Genomic DNA, 26,544 nt, shown 5'->3' on the forward strand with positions numbered 1-26,544 from the left:
CCATGTTACAGGCAGGGAGTAAGTGTGGGGGTTACTGATGCAGAAGCAGATACGGGGCAACTGGTATTGGTGATATTTGGGCCAAGAGCTCTGAACAGAACACTACCAGGGACACCCATTTCTGTGGTCGCGGCCCAGCACAGGGGCCTGGAACTCCGGGGGCACTGGGAGCGGGGAGCCTCCCAGGGCCCAGGCTGGGGCTGAGCGGCTGCTCTGCACAGCAGGGCTTAGAGGAGCGGGTCCCAGCCCTGCGGGGGGCAGTGGCCTACGTGCTGGGAGTCAGAGCCTGAGGCCCCATTGTCATCCTAGCTGCGTGACCCTAGTCAAGTCACTTCCCTCGGTGAGCCTGCACAGGGTGATGTGTGGGAGGTCTGAGATGGCTCCACAGCCCTCTTCAGCGTTGAACTTCTGAGGCCACACAGAGGGGAGCCCCTTCGCTGTGTTTTCTCACACCCACCCAACAGGCCAGCTGAGAGCAGGGGGCGGGAGGGCGTGGCTCAAAGGTGGGGACCCTCAGTCCTCAGGGGGCAGGGTGGAGGGCAGGACATCTCTGGGCCTGCCTTTCTCTTAACGTTTTTACGAGGAGGCCCTGGTTGTTCCTCCGAGAAACCACTAGGGCCCTGTCGTCCTTTGGAAAGCAAATAAACCAGTGGCGGCTGTCCATGGAGCCCTAAAGCAGAGAGTCGGAGAGTCGTAGAGCCAGGAGGTCTCTGTCTGCGCTCAGGGTCCCCACAGCAACCAGAGGCCTGGCTCAGAGAACAGGATCCTAGGGAGTCCTTAGGCCTCTGCAGGCGCCCCGCCTCAGCTCAGGTGGGGGCGCAAGCTGCTTCCTCAGCCGGGGCCGAGCTCCCAGCCCAGGTGGGGCCAGGGCCCGGGCAGGCACAGCTGAGCTGCCCACCCCTTCGTCCAGAGGCCCTCATCTGGGACCCCACTGCCCTCGCCCCATGCAAACAAGCTACCATTGCAAGTTCATTTTTTATTTCCAATAGGTTTGGAGCTTTGTTGATTTTTGCATTTTTGTAAAAAAAGAAAGTTTTCACTTAATTCATTGAAAGCCCTTTCGTGCTGAGCACAAGGGGGGCTGGGGCCAGAGCCTTGCGGCGCTCCTGCTCCCACCCCAGACACCCAGCGCCGGCAGCGGGGTGGCTGCCCTCCGCCACTCCGCCCTCCACCCCGCTGCATCTGTCTGTACAGAACAATTTTAAAATGGAAGCTAAGACACACTGTACATCGGACAGGCACGCACACACATGCACACGGCGTCCGTGCCAAAGCGGCAGGACGTCAGCTGCACTCAGAGAGCACCAAGGAATGCATTCGGAGCCCCTCCTGGCAGAGGGAGGGCAGGGCCTGAGCCCCCTGGTCCTCGTCCGCAGCTCCTCCCCACCAATTGCCCTGCTAGCTGCCACAGGGAGGGGGCGAGAGCATTGGCTGTGCCAGAAGGGGGGACAGCTGAAGGCAGCAGGGGGTGACGGGAGGGCAGTGCCAGCCTGGTAGGTGGCCGTGGGGCCAGGGAGGCTGCTCTGGGAACCGGGGGAGGACTGAGGCAGACCCCCTGCCTCAGGAACCTGAGGGTACAGCTCCCGGGCCTTGACCCTCGCGGGCTTCAAGGGCCTGGGTTGGGAGCGGGGCTAGCCCCGAGCTGAAGATGCATTTGGTAAACCAGGAGCCGGCTGCCTGGACCCCAGCACTCCCCTCAGGCCCCACAGCCGGAAGGAGGTCTCGCAGGGCCTCCAAGCCCCTGGCCCTGTCCTAGGAGGCGGGGGAACAGGGCCTGCCCTGAAGGCCTCCCCTCTCCCCTGGGCCCCTTCCAGCTTCCCACCTGTCTTGCTCAGGCCCCAAGAAAAAGTTAAAAATAGTTAGTCCTACATATAAAAGAGACAGAAACGGACTCTGGACTCCCTGCCGGAAGGCGGTGGGAGAAGAGGGAGGGGGAGGTGGGAGTGGGCCGGGGAGGACTGCAAAATAGTTTCTTCTTTTAAAAAGTGCTTGATAAGTCTGTTTAAAGTGTGTGTCTATATCTACACACAGATATACACACAGACACTGTCACACTGGTCGCCCACGCATACCTGCACACGCACGGAGATGTATACATATACATAATCATATACATATACATATACATACATACATACATACATACATATATATATATATATATATATATACTTTAAAAAGTCCTAGGTGGGGAGATGTGAGCCAGGCCGGGGCCGGGCCTGCAGGGTCACGACTGGAGGGCGTGGGCCCGGCCTGGCTGGCAGACGGGGCACTCGCTGCCCTCGGCACACAGCTCGCACAGCACGGCATGTTGGCACGGCAGCACCGCCCGGTTCTGCTCCTGACACTTAAGGCATTTCACCGACTGCATGTGGAACACGGCCTGCGGGCAAAGTGACATCGCGGTCACTGGCCTGGCCTTGGGTCGGACAAGGTTCCCTAACTCTCACGTCAGCCCTGTGGGAGGAGGAAACTGAGGCACGGTGCGCACGAGGCTGACAAGTCAGGGTCAGGGTCAGGCCATTCACATCATCTCAAGACGGCGAATTTCCTCTGGCTGTGGGCTGAGTGGGGGAGTCGGAGCCCGGGGGAGGGAGGGCCAAGCTGCTCCGCAGCCCCATCCCGCAGGCTTTTCCTCGCTCTGATCTTGCAGTGACCCTAGGTCCCCAAACGAGAACTATGGGGCCTGGAGAGGGCAGACAGCCCTGCGGGTGCATGGCCACCTGTGAGGTTCTCCAGGACCCCCTTCCCCCACCCCCCATCCTCTGTGCGCCGCGGGATGCAGCCAGGGGACCTCCCCATTCTGGAACGTCTGCTGGTTGGTGCAGAGCTCAGAGGAGAAGCCATCAGGAAGTGACTTAGGCCAGCGCCTGCCCTCAAAAGTGCTGGGGTGGGCGCGGACCCACCTCCCGCTTTCTCCCTCCCCGGTGAGTGACATTCCCTTCCTAGCTCCCCTCCAGCAGGATGGCATCCCTGGAGCAGTGAGGACCCACCAGCGTCCAAACACTGGCTGTGGCCTCTGATCCCCCCACCCAGGGTTCCCCTGACCTCCTGGGCTGACCTTGTCCACTTGCTCTAGGCGGGCCCGCAGCTGCTTTTGGAGGGAGTAGAGGGTGGAGAGTGAGAGGGCCTCCAGGTCGGAGAAGGCGGGCAGGGCCTGCGGGTCGGGCCCCGAGTGCAGCCGCTCTAGCTCCTCCCGCAGCTTCTGCACCTGCACCTCCAACGCGTCCCGCTGCTCCCGGGCCAACTCACACTCGGCGCCTGCCGCACTGGCCCGCTCACCAGCCTCCTCTGCCTCCTTCTTCCAGGCATCACAAGCCTGTGGGCCAAACACGCAGCACCTGGTCACGGTGGCCCCTGCCCCGTCCCCTGGGAGCGGAGTTCTGGGAGCCTGAATGAGCCACTGGCTGCGGGGCCCGCCAGGGAGCCGGGTCGGCTGTCTGGGGAGGGGCAGGGAGGAAGCTGACGCTGCCTGCCGAGAAGGGAGGTTCAGCACCTGCAGGAGACCCTCCGTGGGCAGGGAAGAGGGCTGGGCCCAGAACGGCTGCCCCGGACAGAGGGCCCAGCTCAGAACCTAGAACCTGGATGTGAGCCCTGGAGTCAGGGCTTCTCAGGAGAGGCCACGTGGTGCTGGGGCCAGACCCCGTGAACAGCCCAGAGCTCCGGGTCTGGGGCACCAGCCACCCAGGCTCCTGCCAGGGGGAAGGAGAACAAAACCAGGTTTCTGCTCTGTCCTCCAGGACCGCCGGCCTCCCACCCCCTGGGCCCTGTGTGAGGGACCCGAGCGGGATGCCACCAGGCCCTGGGCCCATACCTGCTTGGCCTGCTTCCAGGACTCCTCCCACTGCTTGATGGTGCCGTTCGCTTCCTCAAGCTCCTGCCGAAGCCGGGCCAGCTCGGCAGCCCCCGGTCCTGACAGGAAGGCAGGGGATGTGCCTGGGGAGAAGCTTCCAGAGGCAAAGTGCTCCCAGATGCTGCTGTTCATGCCATTCAGACCTGTCCCGGGGAGGGGAGGACGTTCAGCGCTCTGAGGCCCGCCCGGCCCTGCCAGGGCTCCCAGGGGCCGCTGTGCCAGGCCTGCCGGTGCCAGGCTGGAGAGTCTGGCGGGGACCTGTCGGTGCTGCAGTTGAGTCAGATCTACTGTGATGACAACGGCTACTCATCAGCTGCCACTTAAACTGTGAGTAGTCTCGACATCCTCATCTGTAGGATGGGGTGACTCGGCCCTGGGGAGCGCTGCAGGGAGAGCAGCCTGGGAAGGTGCTCATCTGCGGCGGGCACTTCCGGCTGCACGGAGGGAGCCTTCATGCGCCCGGGGTGAGGGCCGGGAGGGGCGTCAGGGGAAAAGACAGGCCAGGCCTCAGAGGACGGCAGAGCTGTGGAGCAGGCAGAGCCGGAGCCCGGGGCCACCCCCGCTTTAGGGCAGTAAATGGAGGCCAGGACACGGGCTGCTTAACTCCCACGGCCCCCTTTCCAGTCTGCGAGGCGGCACACTCACGCTCCTCCCCCACTCACCTGTCCACTGGACACTGGCTGGCACTGCCCTGCTCCGGGGCCCTCGGGGCAGCCCTAGCTTCCAGAGCAGGACCCAGAGCTACCTCTGGCCTCCTCCTGCCCCCCATTATTCTAGGGACTCCTTTCTTGCCTCCTTTCCCACTAATCCAGCCAGGGTTTTCTGGAACCAAATGGAGTTAAGACAGTGTTCTCCAAGCAACACCAGTGCGCCCGCAACATGACGGCGTGTCCTGCCTCTCCGAGGCGGGGACCAGCATCACCGCGCCGACACACATCCCGGCAGCAAGCGCTGCCCCGCCTGCCTCTCCTCCATACTCGGCTCACTGGCTCTCTCGGAGAGCAGCCACTCCTCAGAGAGGGCCCTCTTCGTAAAAATATTTTATTTAAATTTTTTCCATCGCCATTCATCTCCCCTGGCCCCTCCCCCCCTCTCCCCAGAGGGCCCTCTGGACCTCTCGGTGAGGTTCCTCTCTTATTCTGAATCCCAGGCCAAGCCCTCTGACTCCACACAGCTGCTCTAAGTATGACCTCATGCCTTTCCCCTGCCTCCCCCAGGGCCATGGCGCCATGCCAGCAGGGACTGTCCAGCTCACACTGTACCTATAAAACTGTTCAGCGACCGCCCGGGGAAGGAAGGGATGGGTGGCCAGTGAGCAAGCTGCTGGCCTTCAGAACAAGGGACAAGTCAGACAAATAGGAGGCTGAGCATCCGAGGCTGACAGTGTCAACACAGAACAGACCAGAACAGACACCTTCTAACTGCAGGTGCTTGGGGAGGCAAAGCACGCGCAGGGCATGTGGTCCAGGAGACTGGAACAACTGCCCGGTGCCGGCCGGGACATCGGGGCACCTTGTAAGGTACATGACTGTCAGCCACTACGCTGTACACCTGAAACCAGTACAAAATAACTGAACGTCAACGAACTGAAAAATAAAAGACACAAACGAACGAACTGAAAAGGTGCTAAGAAATCACTGTGCCGCCCTGACCTCTGCAGTGAGATGAGGGAAGGTTCCAAACCGGGTCAGAGTTCGGGGCCCAGGGTGCGCAGGGTGCCCAGCACCCTCCGGGGAGGGGGTTTTCTGAGCTTGAAGAGCTGCGGGGGGCGGGGAAGTAGCAGCTGCTATTTATGGAGAGGCAGTAGGTTGGTCTCTGCTTGTCACTGGTTTGGCTGTTACCTCGGTGAATACTCGCGTTCCTACACGTGGCAGGTAGCGGAGCCACAGGTCTGCACGCACCCCCGACCACTATGCCTGGCCCTGCCTTCCCGAACCCCCAGTCCAGTCAATGGCCTTCGGGCCTGGAGCAGGGTCTCCCTGGTGCCTCTGCCTGCCAGGAAGGCCACGCTGAGCCAGGGCTGAGCCGATCAGACCTCTCCCTTGGCCTCCTGGGACAGGCGGCCGTGACCGGCTGTTGTGAGCCTCCTGGGACAGGCGGCCGTGACCGGCTGTTGTGAGCCACCTGGGACAGGCGGCCGTGACCTGGGACGGGCGGCCGTGACCTGGGATGGGCGGCCGTGACCTGGGACGGGCGGCCGTGACCTGGGACGGGCGGCCATGACCTGGGACGGGCGGCCGTGACCTGGGACAGGCGGCCGTGACCTGGGACAGGCGGCCATGACCTGGGACAGGCGGCCGTGACCGGCTGTCGTGAGCCTGCCTCCGGAGCCCCGGGTGCCTGGGCAGAACTGCCACACTGACATGAGGAGCAGACCAGGCCCTGGCGGCTCTGAGCCGCTTCTCACTGCGCACTGGCCCTGTGCCTCACACTTCACTCAGGCCTCACAACCACCATGTGAGCTGCGTGCTGCCACTATATCCATTTTACAGCACAAGAAACTAAGGCAGAGAGACTGAGTCACCTGTCCAGGGTCACACAGCTAAGGGAGGCCTGGGACCGGGGCCTGACGCACCTCCCAGCCCAGAGCCCTGCTCTAACCTCCCCTCTGCAGGGTCTCCAGCCCTGGACAAAGGCATTCTCCAAAGCCCAGTTCCTGGCCCAGGTCTCAGTGAGCCCCATCCCTTCTTACCCAAAGATCCATGTGACGCGGAGGTCCCCAAAAATGTGTTTTCGGACTGGCTCAGGTGGCCCTGGGGCTGCTGCAGGAAATGTGAAGAGAGGCTAACGGGAGGGGACGGGGATGCCGAGTGGAAGGAGGCGGAACTGCCCAAGGAGCCCGGGATGTTCACGGGCGCAGAGCTCTGCAGCAAGCTGCCGCCTGCAAGAGAGGCCGGGAGGGCCAGGTGAGGCAGGGAAGCCACGTGGGGCCATGCCAAGTAGGGCACTGCTCCATCGACCCACCCTGGGCCAGACGGACCCCCGGAGCCCTCCACCCGTAGCCCAGTACCGATGGTGATGCTGCCCGGGGGGGGCACGGCGCTGCTATCGAAAGTCTTCTCCAGGGCGGCCACCCCAAACTCGTTGAGGTCCAGGTCATCCAGAGCAGACTCTAGGAGCGGAACGATCAGGGTCTGAGCCTGCCAGCCGCCCGGGACACACAACCCCCAGCTCCAGGCCTCGCCGCTTGAACCCACCTGCCCTTTACCACCTCCTCTCCTGCCCCCGCCTCATCTTCACGCTCAAGTCCCACTGGACCGTCCTCTCTCGAGCCTCTGCCCGGGGCTGGGCTGCTTCTGTCACACGAGCCCCGACGCTGTCTGCCTAGCAAGTGCAGCTCCATGGTCTCCTTTCTGAGGCCTTCCTGGACACCCCCAGGGGAGTCGGTCCTGCCTCCTGATGTTGGGGTTCCCACGTCTCATCTGAGCTACTGAGGGCAGGCTCGTCTCTGGGCCTTCAGTGCTAACGCAAAGGAGGTGCTCGACACATGTGCTCTACCCTCTGCTGACTGGCCCGGGGGGCGGAACAGTGTCCCTCCTTGATGTGTTCAGGTCTGGAACCCCCGCCTCTACACGGGGACCGGGCACCAAGTGGCGCCCCTCAGTGAGTGCTGCGGGGGGAGAGCCGTGGCTTCGAGGGCCGGGGCCCCGAGGACACGGTGCAGCTCCTCCACTGCACAAGGAAACGCAGTTGCGAGGGAGTGGGCGAGCAGCACACACGTGGAAGGAGACACACTGGCCCAGGGGAAGGGGCGTCGGGGCTCCCAGGGCCGGTCCTGGCCCAGCACGGTGGGCCCGTCTCCTCTTTAGCTCAGAGGCCCAGCGTGCCTGCCCTCCGATCCCGTCGGATGTCTAAAGCCGGAGTCTCACTCCGGAGACCTAGCGCCTCCGAGTCCAGATCCAGGCCTGGACTTGGCAACAGAAACGGCCTAATTACCTATGACCGACTCTACCGTGTCACTGGTGGGGTAGAAGGGCAGAGCATTTGCGTTCATGCCGGGGATGCTGCTGGTGCCCGCAGGGCTGGGGGGAGTGGCTGCCAGGCTGGAGGTGATACTAGAAGAGATGCTTGAGGTCAGGGGGCTGCCCACGGGGAGGATGCCCAGCATGTCCTGCAACGAGAGAGCGAAGAGAGGCAATGAGATGCCCACCCAGGAGGCCCCGGCCGGGTGCTGGGTGCGGCGGAAGGAAACGGGGCATCAGCCCTCGTCTGGCTGCCCCCAGGCCAGATGGGGCCCCACCCACTCAACACGTAGTTGGAAGGTTGGAGGTTACAGGGCCACTCACCCCTACAATCGTGCATAGGGGAAGGGAGAAGGGAGCCCAGTGCCTGGCAGTGTCGACACTCAGTAAGTATTTTTTTGACTGACTGATGAGTGACCAGGTCACAGCCGTGGGCAAACTTTTTGACTCGAGGGCCACAATGGGTTCTTAAACTGGACCGGAGGGCCGGAACAAAAGCATGGATGGAGTGTTTGTGTGAACTAATATAAATTCAAAGTAAAGGAGCAGAGGGGAGAGCAAGAGAACCGGATAGAACAGCCGGATCCGGCCTGCGGGCTGTAGTTTGCCCACCCCTGGACTAGGAGGTGAGGGGCTCTAGGGCCTGACCCACCCTGTCTGGATTGGGGCTGGTGCCCCACCTTAGTCCTGCCCTCAACTTGGGGGAAAGCATGCCTCCCGCTCTCTGTAGCCTCCTGGGGCTGTGGGCCCGGCCTGGCCACAGCAGCTGCCGGAAGGGGGCTGAGGATTGGTACCTGTTTGGGCTGAAGCAGAGGCTGCTCTTGACTCCTGGGCTCTAGGGAGTGGGGTTTTAACTTGGCCTGAGAAAGTCAGAGAGCAGGAGATGAATGTGGTGCTGTGGAGGGCCTGAGCCCAGGAGTCCTCCAGCATCACCCCCTGCCGTGGCTCAGAGGCTGCAGGACACACACCTGCACTCCCCTCCACACGCCTGCCTGGCTCTCCCGCTCATGCCTCCTCCTTCCCTAGCCTGGGAACCAAGGGGCCGCGCCTCTCTTCCCGGCGACTCCTAGCGTCAGATACGCCCAGGGAGGGACGGCCACATCAAGCAGCACAGGGCAGGGAACAGGCCGGTTGTGGGGTCCCTTCCTTTAAAGTTCTGTGACACCGGGTGGGGTGGCCAGCTTCTCTAGCCTTCCCGTCTTCATCTGTAAAATGGGCCGGCCCTCCGCATTCTGCTGTCTTGGAGGCTGAGGAAGGGGGCTTCCTAGCTGCGGGTCACGCTGCTCCACGGAGCAGAAGGCTAACCGCCCCGGGCTTCCGCTCACCCCTTACCTGGCATTTAAAATTTTTCAGGAACTCGGCTCCCACCTGGTCTTCCCTCTCAAAGCCAGGAGCCTTCTTATAGCTGCCAGGGGCCAGGCCAGACTCCCCAGGGAAGACAATGCCCTCCAGGTTTGGGGGCTTCCTCACGGAGCCCGGGGGGGAGCCGCAGAGGTTAGACGGGCTGCCCAGGCCGCTGTTTCTACAGAGGAGCTGCGGGAAGGAAGGGAGCGGGCCGGTGGGCAAAACGCAGGCCAGGACACGGCCTGCCCTCCACCTGCCATCGGGCAGCTACCCACCCAGCAGACCCAGAACCTCATGCAGGAACTGTGGGGGGGGGGGGGCGGGGGTGACAGAAGGCTTTGTCCCCTCTACCAGCACTACCCAGACTGACTAACGCAGGCTCTGGGGACACTAAGCCCCGCCCACCACCCACTTTTGACAGAGAAGATAACCCTGGGGCAGAAAGGGAAGAAGCCCAGCCCGACTGGCGTGGCTCAGGGGTTGAGCATCGACGTATGAACCAGGAGGTCACGGTTTGATTCCCGGTCAGGGCACATGCCCGGGTTGTGGGCTCGATCCCCAGTGGGAGGCGTGCAGGAGGCAGCCGATCAATGATTCTCTCTCATCACTGATGTTTCTATTTCTCTCTCCCTCTCCCTTCCTCTCTGAAACCAATAAAAATATACATTAAAAAAGGGGGGGGGGAGAAGCCCAAGGCCTCCTCCCCAAACCCAGGCTGAGAGGGGTGAGGGGCGTGAGAGGCAGGTGCCCACCCATCCCCTGGACAGGCACGTACAGTGCTGAGGTCAGGGGCATGCGGGCTGGAGGGGCTCACGGGCACCGAGTCTCCGGCAGCAGACGGCATGTACAGGACGGGACCCGGCTGCGTGGGGCTGGACACGGCTGAGGAAGGCTGCAGCTCATCACTGAGGGGCGGCTCTGCAAGACACGGGGCGGGTGTCAGGAGGCGCTGAGCCAGACACGCACGTGGGTCTCTTTCCCAGGACCCTGCACCCCTGCACGTAAAGGGAAGGCTTCCTTCTCTCTACCAGCATCGTGTACAAGCTGTATGAACGGCGAGTCTTCACAATGAAGACGTGCTAAGATCAGTCTCCATTTTATAGACAAGGAAACGGAGGTCAGGGAGGCAAGGTAAGGCTACCAAGGTGACAGACCCAGGGATCCGAAGGGCGGGGACCTGCGCCCCAACTGTAGGACTCTAGAGCCCCAGCCACGAATCAGACGTAAGGGAGCAGCGTTGTATTTTGAGGGACAGCCCTGCTCTCAGCAGGGAGGGCTCGGCAGGGCCACGCTCAGCTAGTGATGTCTGCCAAGCGTGTGGCACAGCGTGGCTACTGGCATCTGCCTAGAGGGCCTGGAGGGTGTCCCCCCGGCCTGAGCCTGCGTAGGGTGGAGGAGGGGAGCAGGGAGAGGACACTGCCTCCGGACAAGGGGAGCAGCTTACGTTCTACGTGGGCGAAGGCGCAGAAAGGTCCTCGGGGACAGCTGCCCGCCTGCTGCATGTCATTGCACTTGGTGGACTTATAGATCTGCAGGGACAGCGCAGGCAGAGCGGTCAGGCTTGGCAGGGACGCAGGCACGGTGCCCTCGGCATGGCGCGTCAGACTGCCATCTCCTTTCTCCTTCCCGTTCCACTTCCCCAGGTGTCTCCCTACCAACTTCCTGCTCAAACTCCTGAAGCCGACACTGCCACCCCATGCCGAGGGCACCCTCCCTCCTGGGATCGAACCAGCCCCGCCCCACCCTCAAAGGGGTCTCTCCATGCTGCTCTCCACTCAGGGTCTTGGCCAGGGCTGTGACCTCCGAATGTACCTACACAAGACCTCGCACACGGATATGGCTCCAGGCCAGGCCATGGGGCCAGGGGCTGGGGAACTATGCCTGGGAGGCTGCTGGCTCACAGGCTCACAGGCTCTGGTTTGGAACACGACAACTGTCCAGGGCTTTACTTTTTATCTGGATTGTGTGCACCATTCATGGTGCAAAACCCAGCATGGCCAGGGCGCCGTGCTCCGTGTCAGGAGGCCTGGGGGAACAGCCTGGGAGCAGAGGGCTGCGTGGGGAGCGTGGCTCAGAACAAGGGAAGTTGCTGAATGAAGGGGCGGGGCCCCTTTAGGCCCTGCTGGTCGGGAAGCCTGTGGCTCTAATCCCTCTTCCAGGATGGAGTCAGGGCAGGCTCTGCCTAGCTTCCCCAAGAGGCTGTGTGAGGCCGCCCGCCCGCCCCGGCCCACCTCGGGGTGGAACTGCTGCTCCGTGCGGGTGTGGCAGTACTGGCAGGCGTCTCCGTTCTCGCACTTGCCTGGGTCTCCCCACTCATCCCCGTGTTTCACGTTTGGACATGGAGACGACCTGGTCCAGCGAGAGGGTGGGGCACATGGATGCCAGAGGGAGAGATCAGGATGTGAGGGATGCCAGCTAGAGACCAGAAGCAGGCCCTGCTTCTCTGCCCAGCTCTGCCCGTCAGCTAGCTCCTCCCACGAGCACTACGGGGGCCCAAGGACAGCCACCTGCAGCCACCACACTTTCTCCACCACGGCTCAGCCCTACAGACACCCCTCTGGGTTAGAGCTGAAGGGGCCTCAGAGGGTCGGACGCCAGATCCTCCTTTCATGCTGGGAGGACCCAGGCGGGCTCCCGTCCTGCTGTCCTGACCAGCGCCTTGTCCCTGCGCCGCCCTGACTCCGGGAGCGCAGTGGAAGCCGCCCTGCTGGAGCCCATCCCTGCCCGCTCCCTCCCTGGCGGCCCTGCCTGGGAAAGGACCTGTATTTGTGCTTCCGGGGGCTCCGCCGCCGGTCCTTGCTGTTGTGGTAGTAGGGGCAGGCATACCCCTGGCGGCACAGCCGCGGGGGCTTCTTGCACGGCTCCGTCTTATAGTTCCCCAGCACATAAGCGGTCTCTGCACGGGCCAGAGGCAGGGGTCAGGCGGGGGGTGGGGGGAGGGAAAGGGAAAGGAGAAGCCACTGGAAGGGTCTAGGAGCTGAGGCTCCCGAGAGAGGTATGAGCAGGGCCGCCTTTTCACAGGCCAAAGTGAAGACTGAGATAAGCCAGGCCAGAGGTCAGGAGGATGCTGTCCCTCACTGGACATAACGCTCACAGGGTGATAAGGGCGCCCATGGGAGGTGCAGGGACACACGTACTTATATACATGCACAAGTATGCATGTGTGAAAGCCCCTGAGAAATCTGGGGTGCTCCTGGGATGATGGCAGCAGGGCAAGGCATGTCTGGGGAACTCCCCCCCGAAGTGCCCCTGGGGCTGTTTGGCTAGATGTAAGGGGGGTGAAGGGGCACGCCCTCCCTGCAGAGGTGGTGGGGAGCCGATCCTTTGGGCAAGAGCGGGGTGAGGACGCGCCTGGTGGGGGCCTGGCGTCGGTGGCCACCTTTACCTTGCCACCGCGGCTCTTCACTGAGGATCTTCTCTATCATGGCGTGGCTTGCCGCCCCAGCGGACTGACCCTCGATGCTGCCCTCCACTGTGGCCTGGCCGTTCTGCAAGGCCTCCATGGCCTGGAGCTCTCTGGGAGGAGAGAAGACGGGGAAGGGCATGAGCGGGAGGCACCAGAGTGCCAGTCCTGCAATCCACGTGTGGCACTTGCCGTGCCAGCAGCCAGGCCCCCACCCCGGCCCACAGCCAGCAGCCCAGCGCGGCGTCCAGCCCACCTGATGTCGTAGACAGGGGAGCGGAGGTCATGGGGCCCGTGGGCAAAAGCGCAGTGCAGGCCGTTTTTGGTGCAGTTGCCTTTTGAGTCCGTCTCGTGGATGCAGATTCCAGTCTTGTAGTAGCGCAGGTGGTACCTGCGCTCAGTGTCCCCTGTGGTCCTGTGCAGGAATGGACATCTGAAACATGGAACAGGGCGAGGGGGTCACTCAGCTGTGGCCCCTGCAGCTGAATTAAGGTGGTCTGCCCAGGTACCCATCTCAGGATGTGCTGGGCTCTGAGCGGACGTGACTGATGGCGAGAGCCACTTTGGTTCTGATGTGGCCCTTGGGCTTAGCAGGAGAAAGGCCCGGGTAGGGTTTCCCGCAAGTGGGAAAAGGAGAGGGGCCTCCCCCAGGTCCAGGCCACAGGACGCTGGGCCAGGCTGCAACAGCGCCCCCCAAAGCAGCCTCGAGCTGGCTGCTCAGACTCTGCCTGGCCTAGGACATCTGGCCCAGGAGGCGGGGCGCTTCTGGGGGCGGGCCGAGACACTCACTCGTCGCCCTCCGGGCAGAGGCCCGTGGCCTCGTCGTACTTGGTGCAGTAGACGTCGGGGCTGTAGTTGAACGTGCCGTCCCGACGGCGGATGGACCGGCGGCGGCGCTGGTTCACGAAGTGCCAGTGGAAGCAGGTGTAGGGCCGATGCTGCGTGCATTTGTGTTGCACAAAGAGCGGGCACTGCTCCGTGCGGAATTCCTTCAGGTACCTGCAGGGAGAGCCCCGGGGGTGGGCCGGGAGCGGAGAATGAAGCCTCCGGTTGCCCAGCAAGACGTCAGCCACACGTCCCCCGAGGGCCCTGCTCTGGGTGCTGGTTTCACGGGGACACCAGAAGAGCCCCAGAGCGAAGGCTGGACTTCAGCCTGTGGACCTCTCCCGATGCCCAGGTCCTAAGCCAGCCTGAAGGGTGGGAACCCGGGACCTCAGGGCCCTCGGCAGCCAGCTGTCTGCCATGGTAACTAGTGAAGGCTCCCGGGTTCCCCATCCAAGGGCTGCAAACAAGAGCATGAGGAGCCTCCCGCAGACTCCCTGCGGGGTTCTCTGCTGCCCAGATCTGCCTGCCAATTGCTGGAGGCCTCCCGTGTCCCAGGAGCAGCCTGGCCAGGGCTCCAGGCCGACGGCCAGGGAGGCTGCTGTTTGGAGCGGAGAGCCCAGGTCACAAGGCATCCCTCTCAATTACTACTGTCCTACCTACCTCGTCCCAGAGACATTTCCTAGCACCGCCCAGGTGAGTGGGTGGGCAGTTCACGTTAGCAGCCTCTGAAGAAAACCTCCCTCAGCCTTGCCTGTGGCCGACCGATCATCTCACAAATGTGTACCTGCCGCAGCCGGGGACTCACATCCTGACTGTCCTGGGCACCTGGGGGCTCTGTCTGGCCTTCTGGCTTCCTCCCAATCTTCACCTCTCTCCTCTGCTCTGCACGTAAGAGCCAAGACATCCCCAAAGCCCCTCTCGCATGCGCCACCCGGTGGGGGCCCCAGGTCCACCTCCCCCTTACAAAGCACCCAGCCAGCCATCTGTTCCCTCGGCGTGTCCAGGTGGAGGCTTTCCTAGACTTGCCCCCCACCCCCAAGGCAGGTGGCGCAGCCTGTGCTCATTCCCTCAGGCCCTAACAAAGCAGCTACAGATACTCCATAGAGAGCACTGGATGAGAGAGAGGAGGAGGATGCTTCTAGAAGGTGCAGAAGCGAGTATGGAAGGAGCACTCCCTGACCTGAAGCAACAGTCCAGGCTTAGAGCAGTCCCGGCAGCTGGAGGACACGGGACATGTGCTGAGAGACGGTAACAAGAAACAACCATCTCCCAGAAAGGGCCACGTCCACAAACACGCCGGCAGCTCCACGGTGCTGCCAGCAGGGCAGAGCACTGACCCGAGAGCCAGCCCCCTCCCTTGTGGGAAGCATCACAGCGCAGGCAACTGGGACTCGGCATAGGGCAGGCGGTCCTGCTACAAGCCCCTCAGGAGGGGAGGGGCCCAAGGACCTCGTCTAGGCAGCAGAGAGCCCCCTTCAATCAGCCCTAATGAGATGCAGGAAACGTCTAACCTTCTGCTTAAGTCACTAATGGCACGTACCATCCACCACCTAGGAACCAAAGTGTTGGGTCCGAATGTCCCCTCCCCCGACCCTCTCCACCTTGTGCCGATGGGCAATGCAGTGCCCACAAGGCAAGGAGACCACCACGGAGAAATCACTCTTGTATCTTCATGGACTGAAGGGAAATAGAAATGATCAGTGGAAACGCACCACTGTCTCTGTTAAGCTCCGATCCATCTCTCATTTTAAAGGTTTGAAAGCACAGGATTGAAGAAACTGAACAGGCTGAGACTCACTGCTCAGTTCAACCAGCTCTCAGGAAACCCACCAGGTCCTGGGGTCTAACCAAGGAGGGAAGACTCACCCGCCACCCCCTCCATCTTCCGAGGTGTGGGGAGGGCACAGGGCACAGGGCCATAGGACTAAATTCTCCCCTCTCATCTCCCAGGAACACAGCCGTGCACGCAAGGGGAAAAGCCAATGAACCTACTATAGCTTCCAACTGAGAGGCCTGCTGTGGCCACGGGAGTCAAGAAGCCACTCAGGCCCCGAGTAGGTAAGATCTGCCGGGGGAGCCAGGACTCCGGCCAGCAGAGGGGCACCACGGAGCTCGGAGGCCCTGTGACCGGTCAGAGCTTCCCTTGGCTGAGCAGCGCCTTCATGCTTGCCCCACTGGGGGCTGGCTTTAAATCAGAACCATCTTTCACTCCTTCCCAAAACATCACATTCATTATCCTAATAGTGGTTCACTTATACATGTAAAAGATTATTATGGAAGTAACATGCCCACTTAAAGGGCAAAATCACCCTTCATCCCACAACTAATGATGTGAGCCTTTTGGTAAATTTTCTCCCAGTATTTTTATACAGATAGCATTATAATGTATCATCGTGCTAAAATGCTTTACCAACTATTAATACTTCTCTCTCAAAACTTTTAAAATCAAATCTAGTTTTAAAAATAAAACAAGTAATACTTTCAATATTATTGGAGCATCTTTATTTTCTGAAATTCTAAAAAAACAGCAAAATTCAGGCTACTTGAAATCTAAAAGTAATCACTTGCCCACTAAACCAACAGTGAGGACACAGAAGGGATTAACAGTAAGTGAGTGAATTATGTCACTTAAATCAATGCTCAACTACCATCTTCATTTCCATCTGAACTTTAAATCCCACTCCACTGTCTCACTGAACAGATCCATCAGTGTGCCCCTCTCGGGGGGGGGAGGGGCGGGGAGAACGTGAGCACACCGAATAAGCAGAAAGGATTGGAGATGCCCGACAGCAACACCGTGAAAGTGGAGGCAACAAGGACCGAGCAACTGATGTCTGCATCTGCATCTAGCGCCCCACTGCTTCTGGAACACGCTTCCATGGCCTCACTGCTGCCAGGACCTGCTCTGCTCCCCAACAAAGTCAGCTCTAGGGCAGGGTCAGCAAACGTTTTCTTTAAAGGACCAGATAGTTAAGTATTTTAGACTCAGAGGGTCAAGACATCAAATTGAGGCTATTAAGTAGGTACTTATATAACAAGAGAGAAAACAAATTTCCACAAATTTTTTATTGATGATATTCAAAATATAATAATTGGCTACATTTTTTTTGTAATACAGGTCTACTAATAAGAATGGACTTGGGAGGGATAATATTTGCCAAGTTGAGGTTCCTTTCATCAAAATTATAAATGTTCATCTGTTAAGGGTAATTCTGTAATAACATTTTACATATTTCATCTTTGAAGGTTTGGTGTAAACTGCTCAGATGCACAAGTAAATGGATTCTGAAATAGGGAAATTTCCTTTGTGTTCGTACCAAGATGCAAGATTGCTGCTAGGACTGCAGTTTGTGTTCAGAAATCACATCCGTGGTAAATGTGTGTACAAGTGGAGATCTCACCTTCGGTGTGACTTTTGACAGCACAGTGTATTAGGCAGCTTGACAACTTCCGTGTCAAACATTAGCTGTCGAAGTGACTTTACTGCAATACAAAGTTTGCATGTAAGTGATGATTTACTTGCCTTGTGATTTTGGAGTGAATTCACTAAAAACATTATGAAGTCTGCAGCAAAAGCTTATTTCCAAAGCCATTCATTGTTCAACGATAGTAGTTGAAAATGATTCTTCTCATTCAGAAAAATTTCAATATCAGCCCTGAACTCAAAAAATTACAAGAAAACTTTACCACTGCTAAGCCATCAAACTGTTGTGTAGTAGGGCATGTCAGAATATTCAGCTTCTATTTCTGACAAAAATTAAAGGAACTGACTGATGATGCTTAAATCCACAAGCAGGAGTGAAGTTCAGCACTGATCTTAATGGCTCATTAACACCATAGTCAAACATTTTCTGCAGAGCATCTGCTGGTGAACAACATAGTAACTGTACGCTTTAAACACCATACATTTTCCTAAACTTTGTAGATTTATGTCGTGGAATCCTCATAACAACCTCAAGCGACACTTATCTATAATCTACTATTTTCCATATTCATATTAACCCTAATGGCTACTTTCTGCCCCCATACATATTCCTAGAGAAATTCAGGCATAGAGTTCATACTTAATGGCTTATCAAAGATGCTTCATTTTTAAGTTTGAGAAGAATACTTTTAACTTCAAGGGGGATATTAGAGCAGATTAGATTAAGAATACTAAATTATACAAGTGTGTGTATGGTATATACATACATAAACATACATACATCTTAAATATCTTAAAATCTGTTGAAAATCTTTTCTCTGTTTTGAAGAGCTTTAGGTAAATTACTACTAGTTGTAAATTCATTTTTGTAAGGACATACACATTGTTTTGACATCAAACATAACCCAGAAGCGATATAATTTTGTAACAATAACCACACCAGTGGAAGTTGCCAAAAACGAGGCCAAATAAAGCCAAAACTGGTGCTTGGCAAATATTTGGACAATTCTGATAAAGCGCTATAGAGATTTGGCTTCCAAATCTTCTGAAGTGATCCTGGTTTAACATTCTCTCTGGCAGACAAAGAAAGCCAATAAAATGTGTCTAGTGAATTTCTGAGGGTGTCTGAACCTTCAAGGCAGGCTTTGATCCTGTAACTGGCTTTTAGCCAAAGAGCAGCTGCGGTTAAGGCCAGAAGGAACCTCCTAAACAACGATACTACCCTAACACAGACATAGGCACACACACAGGAACCCACACAAGTGCTATGGGCACTTAGGTAAGCAAATGCTTTAGGGCTGGGGAGCCACTCACGGGAAATGACTTCACCCACTCTTCACTGAGAAAGGTCCCACACCTGTGAGCTGTCCTGGCCCCAAGAACGAAGGAGTCATGAAGGCTGCAATGTTGACATAACTAGCCCTGTGTGTCCCTGCTTCCTTCTTTCTATTACTGTTCCCTTGCCCTAAGGGTCCTACAACTGGTAAAACTGCGGAAAGTTCCTGGAAGCATCACTCGCGCCACTGACCTGGAGAACGTGTGGGGAGGACTGAGAACCCTGGTCCGTTGTCCCTAAGTGTCCCATCACAGATGGCCTGCAAAACCTTCCAAGGTGATGAACATTTTAGTATCACATTTAAATTAAATTGATGTGTTATTCTGTACAGTGTTTTCTGTACAACGTAAGTCTTTGGCCCTGGCAGAGTGGACCCGTTTACAGCACAAATCCATTGTGTAAGATACAGGCAGTCTGAGGGAGGCTGGATGAAAAATGGGGACTCAGGTGACAATGGATGCGGAGAGAGGTGTCAGACAACCCTAACCCACCCGTGCCCTGTGAACTGAAGAATCTACCCTAGTGTGCACGGGGCCAAAGACAGCATGTGGTTATGGCCGCCGAAGGAGACGGCATGCAGGTGAAAGCATTAGCGTGGGCCTTGTTCCGTTATTGGCAAGTGCAGTACTTACATGGCGCTCAGTGCCAAGCGCTGCTTTAAGCACTTTACATATATTATTAACTCACTTAATCCTTAAAACAACTTCATGGGACAGGTACTAGTGATATCCTCCGGAAACTGACACCCAAAGAGGGAAGTCATGTGTCCAATGTCCCACGGCTAAGTGGCAGAGCTGGGCTTCAAACCCAGACAGTCTGGCCTTGGCGTCAGTACGCTTTTTTAAAACGTTTTTATTGGTTTTAGAGATGGAAGGAGGGAGAGAGAAACACTGATGAGAGAACATCGATTGGCTGCCTCCTACACCCCCTACTGGGGATTGAGCCCACAACCCAGGTATGTGCCCTGACCTGGAATCGAACTGTCGACCTCTTGGTGCATGAACAACACTCAACCAAATGAGCCACACCAGCCAGGGCTTAACTACGTTTTTCTTAACTGAGCTACAGGGAAAACAAGAGTAGCAGCAAATAAGCATAACTGACTCTGGAAACTGTTCAGAATACGTCAGGGAGTTTGACAGGCCATAGTTATAATACCATAAAATAAGTCACTAAAAATAAAACAGAAATGTTAACTTTAACATACTCTACTGATTATTTGATATTCACTTTATGTACTCATTATAAAGGACTCTCAGTTCAATAGTAAAATTTAAGTGTGTTTTTTTTTTTTAAATAAGAAAATACAAGTACAGGTTTCTAATTTATATTATGTTTGGATAGATCTGATTTAGACAAATCTTAAGGTGACAGGCTAATAAATGCCTAGCACCTCTTGGCAATAAAAGTGACATCAAAAAGATATAGCAATGCTCTTACCAAAATTAATAAAAGCTTACATACTCTTTAAAACTACGGGGGTAGTTTTGTCAATAGGCCAAAATTTCATAGGAAGGTGGGAACACGGGCCTTCCCCCTCCTCTTCAGAAGTCATTCTGTTGGGACTTACGGTGGCCATATGGTGTTTCAAGCACTAATAGGAAACAAATGCGTCGCCTTAAGAATCCAAAAAGCAAACTGTGACATAAAGAACTAGGAAAGGGAGGGAACACTTCAGTAAGCTCAGCTATGACACGGTGATACTGTCACAGGCTTTGGCATCTTCTTTCAATCTTAGGTAAATCGAGCCACCAACAGAGAAAAGTCACCTCACAGAGAATGCTATGAGATTTTTAAGTCGCTAGACTCCTTTCCATCTTCTCCTCCTCATCAGCTCTCGATACTGCTGTCAAATTCTACACACTGGCAAAGAAAAAAGGGGTGAAAGTTGAGGGATTTTATAGAGAAATAATTAAAAACCTGTTGTGATTATTTGAACTAAAATAGTATAGCCCCAATATCACTTTTTTTTTTTTACTGATATCATTTTAAATGCCTAAAACACATGGCCTGCCCTTAAATGCCCATGTGAACATTAAACCAGTCATCACACTACCTGAAGAACAGACTCTATTACATTTTAGCAGAACAGCCACCTTCTCTTCTATCTCCCACCCACTCTAGGAGATAGACACAATTCATTTGACAAAGACACGGGGGGAAATACGCTTGCTTCTTATAATGGCTGTCAGTTCAGAGGCAATTAAAAAACACTTTTTTACAGTGAGAAGATTAGTTTTACTTTCCAAGGGAGGAAAGGGCCGGTGTATTGCTAGGCCATACAGGGCCAATTCAGAGACAATTTAAAGTACAGCCACCAACAAGCAGGAGCCTCAAACTTGCTGACTATTCACTTTTCATCTCAGAAGCATCTCCAAAGACTTACAACGGGAGTGCCCTCACTAGAAGGGATGCGCCAGGACTAAGACACTGAGAGGGGAAGGGCGCCACGGGGCTTTCACAAGCTGCAGGCTGTGCCATACGGAACGACACGGCCAGGCCCCGAGGGGCCATGTGCTCTGAGGCCTCTCTACTAGGAGGGACTCACATGCACTGATTTTTAAAAAAAACCCTTTCTTAAAAATATTGAGATGTGATTTACACAACATAAAAATCACCATTTTACAGTGCACATTATTGTGTTTAGTATATTTACCATGTTGTGTAACCATCACCAATTCCAGAACATTCCCATCACCCCATAAATATCCCCTATATCTATATAATAAAGAGCTAATATGCTAATTAGACTGAACAGCAGAACCACCGTCTGGATGACCTTCTGGATGAAGCTGGACCTGCGAGGGCCGGCTGAGGCTGTGAGGGCCGGCGGAGGTAGCCGGGGCTGCAAGGGCTGAGCCCCGTGCACGAATTCCGTGCACTGGGCCTCTAGTCTATTATAATATGCACTGATTTCACCCCAAGTTTCTCTACAGATATCTGTTGCCCAAGCAAGTATTTAAGATGTTTGGTTGGGTGAATCTATGGAGTACCTAGACCAGGGGTGGGCAAACTTTTTGACTCGAGGGCCACAATGGGTTCTTAAACTGCACCGGAGGGCTGGAACAAAAGCATGGATGGAGTGTTTGTGTGAACTAATATAAATTCAAAGTAAAGGAGCAGAGCGGAGAGCAAGAGAACCCTCTGCTCTTTTGGCTCCGCGGGCCGGATAGAACAGCCGAACGGGCCGGATCCGGCCCGCGGGCCGTAGTTTGCCCACGGCTGATCTAGACAATAAGAAAACAATAAAGCTATACTGTCCAGAAGGATACTGAACCCGAACTCTTGGCAATCTAAACTTTTTACCAATTGACTAAGAACAGCAGAGAAAATGACATTCAACATCCATCTCCACGTAACACATTAGTGTTCCCTACATTCATCCAAAATGGTAAAAGAAGGGAAGACACTCTACAAGGATTAACATAGCTGTCCATAGTTGCAATTTCAAGATACAGAAGATGCATATGTGGGAAAATCTTCAATATCAAGTATAGCTAGATGAAAACCAACAAACAAGCAAAACTTGATAATTAAGCAAATATTGCCCCACTTGGAAAATAATCCCTCAACCAGGCCACTAGTTAAAGTAACGTAACCAGAAGGGCAACCTCCCTTCCATCCCTCACTCTTCTGGCCAGGAGTCTCTCCCAGGGAGAAGGCAGCCTTTGGCAAAGCCCGGCAGGAAAGCCTGCAGATGCGGAGCTCTGGCTGCTGCAGGGCTCTCATTCCCTAAGGGAGCGCATGGCTTCTAAGACACACAGGAAGGAGACCTCACCTTCAGGCAGCGGGGTGTTGAAAGCGGGAGGAAGTAGGTCCACGAGGGTGTCTTGCTTTTGTGCACTTATCTGGGGTGCTATTTCCAGAGAAGGAGTTCCTTTACAGAGTGTGCCCAAGGTGGATTTCTCTAAGTTGCTCTCAGAGTTGTCCAGCTGCCCTCACCAATAAGTCACAGTCTTTGTAGGTTGATAGAAACCACCAGTCAAAGCAGATGCATATGGATTGTGGGGAAGCCTTCTTTAGTATCTAACATAGCTGGATTAAAACAAAAAAACTTAACCATTAAGCAAATCTTCACTTTAATCATTAATTTAGATTATAGCAAATATCAACTAGGTACTAAGCTTGAGTCTACCACTAGCATGGACACTTCACACTTATTAATAGGGATTTTGTGGGTTTGATTGAAGGCTGCAATGAGCTCTCAATTTTAGTTCTGTAGGAAATTAGTTCTACTTGATAAGTAAACAAGATCCAGAAATATTTACTGGTAATTTAACTCATTCTTGCTGAAGTTGCTAAGCAACACTTGCAGTGACTCCTGCTGTGCAACAAGTTGTACTCTAGTAATATATTTACAATTTTCTTGTAATTTGCAATAATGATTTAAAGACATGTTCATTTCCTGGATTTTCTAAAACACAATCAGATGCAATCAAGTGAAGTTCGTGACATTTATATAATGTACAAACTAACAAATTTGCCTCAAAGTAGTTATCTGTGGAAGCACTACTACATTATCCTCGTTTAAAGATGCCCAGGGAACAGTCACAAATTGGAACACACTTGGCTAAATGCAGCTACAAAGTATTCATCCTCTGTCTACCTATAGGAAATACCCCAGTGGCCAGAAAACTCCAAGAAACCTTCCCGGAGCTAGAATTTCATTCCCTTTAACACGGGTCATTAATAAGTTGGAGAATCAACTGCAGGTGAAAGAATCCAAAAATGACTTAATGTATTTGAGATTCTTATAGGGTCAAAACAATGATATAATTGTTATACAGTAAAAAGCCCAAAGTTAGCTACATTTGCAGATATATTTTGGAATGTAATTGCTCCAATATTTCCCATTCTTAAATTTGTTTCATAAAACTTTTCTAATATAAACAATGATCTTGTTCTGAATAAGCCTGGATGAAATTTAATCTTTGTGAAATAAGACAAATTACCTAGCAGGAGAGCCCATGGCTCTTGTATTGGAAGAGTACTAACATATGCACATTATCATTTTAGGGTGCTAATCATATACTTGGAGCTGTTCAACAGAGGAAATCCTGATATAACCATTTTCTAAAAGGGTCAGATTCCTCAGGTCTAACACAAGTGCCTGCTGAAAGGATTATTTCAAAATTTCCCTTAAATCAAGATTATTCAAGAGATTAAAAAAATGCCAACACAATCATTATCCTTCAACTATGTTATAAATAATTCTCTTGGTTTAGAACAAGCAGGGCTCAAACTCTAGGACTTTGTGTGGGGCAAGAATAAAGGGAAGAAGGCACACAGGAAGGGAAACACAGAAAGGCATGAGGATGAGCGGGACTCAGTTTTAATGCAAATTTCTTCCGGGTTACTGCAAAGAGTATTGCATGTCACATAACCTCAAAGAATACAGTTATAAAAAATACACATAATTAACGTACAATAAAATTTTGACAGGTAAAAAAACGTTAAAAAGAAAAAGGTCTATAGCTATCTGTTGACGGGATCCATACATGAGCTAAGGCCATATTCAGATTGAAACAAATTCTGGAAATTCATGCTGCAAGGGAGAATGAAAAATTGCTGGGCAGCTCAAAATCTTACAGCAAACACGGAAATCAAAATGCAATGTTCCTGTATCCTAACCCTAATTCCCCAAAACAACAAATGGGCTCATCTTAAAAAAACAATAATCAGAGCCAACAAGTGTATTGGTGTCATCATCTGTGCCCTCATGCTCCCTGCTCCTCAAACCTGGGAAGACAAGAGAAGGAAGTTTTCCCAATCATCACAGCCTCTGAATGCCCATAAGTCTATAAAGGAAGACAGCTGACTTCTATCTATTATTTTTGGGGATATAAACAAACACACACACGAACACACGAACAGGTCACAGGAAATAGAGATGGAAACAGCTACCATCTCCAACCACCCAATCAAACTTCCGTTTCCCCTACGACTGTCGATTGACACACCCCCCCTCCAGAGCCGAGCCCAGTTACTCCGCACTTACCCCACACCAAGGAATGGAAAGGTAGATTTTCAACAGATGAGGACACGGACTCAGACGCGAACACTGACCTACACAGATTGACTTGTTTCATCGGTCAGCTCCGTAACGATGGGTGGGACAGCCTGTCTAAGGTACACACTCCTCCGTATACTCAATGACAGCACCACACAGGAGGCGGCTGCTGGAACCCGGACTCCCATTACTAAACATGTTACGGGCATTTTCCTGGAAAACGGGATCTGAGCAACCAGAGAGAATAAAGTTCCCATTTTAGGCCAAGTTTGCCGATGTTCACATCAAGACCATACTGCTGATTGACCGCAACATTCAACTACTCAGTGTTCTCTAAGGTAAGACCATGTCACCGAAACAAGGGAAGGGTTGCAGAACACTCCAGTGAGCAAGGCCCAGCAAAGCCACACCCCGTTAGAGAAGGGGCCGTTAACCTGAGTCCGCCTCTCTCGTCAAGACAGTTCCACATGATCTCAACCAATAGCAGACTCTCACCCAGAAGCCAGATGGACGCCCCCCAATCCCAGAACAGTTCCCCAATGGGTTTCACTTGTGACCAGAGCTCCTCCTTGTAGTTCTGCTCCCACAGATGCTTCCTCCTCTGGGTTCCCCAGGCGGCTCTTAAGGGCCGTGCAAGCCCCCACGTTCCACACCTGCAGCGAGCCCGAGGTACAGCCTCCTCCTAAACACGCACCTCGCGCAGGAGCCCATGGGGACGAGGCGCTCAAAGGCCATCGGGGAAAATGGAAACCAGCATTTTGCTTAATAGGAGGGGCCGCCTCTTTTCATCTTTCTCCCAAAGCACCTAGCACTAGGTAGTTGCTTGATGTGCCTTCAAAAGCCACAGGAAGAAGAAAGAGAGGGACCTACACTCAGACACAAGGAGGTTCCCGGGAAGAGGTCTCCCGTCTTACTGGACTCGGGCAGGGTCGGCATTTGGGGCTTTCCCTCTGATGCCCCATGTCGGTTGGGCCTGAGAACACACTCAAGACCCCATCATGCTCAGGGTCCCCTGCGAGGTCAACTGTGCAGGTGGAAAACATACGGGCCTTAGGGACACAAAACGCCTGGACTTCGTGCTAATCGTCATTCACAGGTGGCTCCAGGGCTGGCCCCTGAGGATCGCATCCTGGTCGCGTCTTGGACTTCTTATCGCCCCGCCAGTGCCTGGCGCTGTGGTTTACGGTCTGAGGAACAGTTAGGCCTCGAAGGCCTGGCCTAAGATGTGTGCACTCCGCACCCCGAGCTCCCGCCTTCCCCACTCGGCGGCGGGGACCAGTTTCCCGCCCCACGGCCCGACCAGAGGTTGGTGGCAGTTGAAGGCAGCTGGGACCGGCCCAAGCAGGTTGGAACCGGTCTGAGCCGGGCCGGAGTAGGAAGGGGGGAGGGAGAGGCCGCCTCGCGCTCTCCCTGCGCGCGTGACTCACGCTGGCCGCTGACGTCAGGCGTGCGCGCGCGGCGGGGGGGGCTCTACGTACGTGTAGTGCTGCGGTTTCTCGGGCTGTGCCTGCAGCACCTGAGCGGTAGCGGCCGGGGGCGCCGAGGAAGCTGCGGAGCCGCCGGGCCCGGGGCCCTTCGACATGGTCCTGTCTTCCTGCCTCTTCGCCGCTCCCCTTTTATTATTCAGTCTGCGCGGTCCGCGCCGAGGACTCAGTGCGCCTGCGCCGCGCCACGAGAACGTGAAGACCCCCCGCATGGCAGCAAGGGTTGCTGGGAGTTGTGGTCCTCGGTTCGGCTGGAATTTTACCGTCGGCAGAGGGTTGCTGCCAAAGGAACGGACCACAATACCCAGGGATCCTTGCAGACGGTGTCCCGGATGCTGAGGGCCCGCGACTGCTTTTGGGAATTGCAGTCCGGCCGTGTTTCTCCTGAACGCGGTTCCAGTTTCGTAGGGGTACTTTTCCTTGAAACTGGAGCCCCTGCAGTAGATGGGGCCCAGAGGTAGGGAGGCCCTGATGACTTATGTGAAACAGTTTCAAGTGTAATTTTACTGCCAACAGTGTAATAATTACCTCGCCTCCAGACTTGGTATACCTTGGGCTCGGTTCAGAGACCGGCCCCTAGCAGAGCTTAATCTTGTGTCCTCGGTTTGTGCTGCAGGCGCCTGGGCTGCGCCAACATCCTCGCTCCTGCAGCAGAACTGGGGACTAGGCACGTAAGAAAGTCTGCCTGCTGGAAGTCAGCTTGAGAAAGCTTTGCTAAAGAGGAGCTACCCGGCACAATACTCTATTCCCATGTCTTTGCTGGGGCGCTCCATAAACCTTTAGCAACCCTGAAACTCCACGATTTGGTTCTCTTTTCAACTCGACACCTGGCCTGACCAACTTGTTTCCAGTACGTTAGGGGCCAAGGACGAATTTAATCTCCGTCTAGAATAGTCTCAGGTA

General features: G+C 55.0%; 1 protein-coding gene across 2 annotated transcripts; it reads right to left on the reverse strand.

Moving 5' to 3' along the window:
• Nucleotides 1–969: 969 nt before the first annotated feature.
• UNK (unk zinc finger) lies at nucleotides 970–25,794 on the reverse strand. Of its 2 annotated transcripts, XM_080679481.1 has the most exons (16): nucleotides 25,636–25,794; nucleotides 13,352–13,561; nucleotides 12,819–12,995; nucleotides 12,545–12,675; nucleotides 11,920–12,055; nucleotides 11,391–11,508; nucleotides 10,604–10,688; nucleotides 9,935–10,077; nucleotides 9,148–9,348; nucleotides 8,610–8,675; nucleotides 7,790–7,964; nucleotides 6,864–6,965; nucleotides 6,546–6,734; nucleotides 3,815–3,996; nucleotides 3,062–3,319; nucleotides 970–2,383 (listed from the first exon to the last, which is right to left on the reverse strand). In XM_080679481.1, the coding sequence occupies exons 1-16, from the start codon at nucleotides 25,737–25,739 to the stop codon at nucleotides 2,228–2,230; spliced, it is 2,433 nt and encodes an 810-aa protein (XP_080535607.1). In that variant the 5' UTR covers nucleotides 25,740–25,794; the 3' UTR covers nucleotides 970–2,227. The 2 variants fall into 2 exon arrangements, with proteins under 2 accessions (XP_080535607.1, XP_080535606.1); XM_080679480.1 differs by lacking the exon at nucleotides 8,610–8,675 and having other exon boundaries at nucleotides 25,636–25,772.
• Nucleotides 25,795–26,544: the final 750 nt, after the last annotated feature.

The sequence above is a fragment of the Plecotus auritus genome (assembly GCF_963455305.1).
Source record: "Plecotus auritus genome assembly, chromosome: 7".
NCBI lineage: Eukaryota > Metazoa > Chordata > Mammalia > Chiroptera > Vespertilionidae > Plecotus > Plecotus auritus.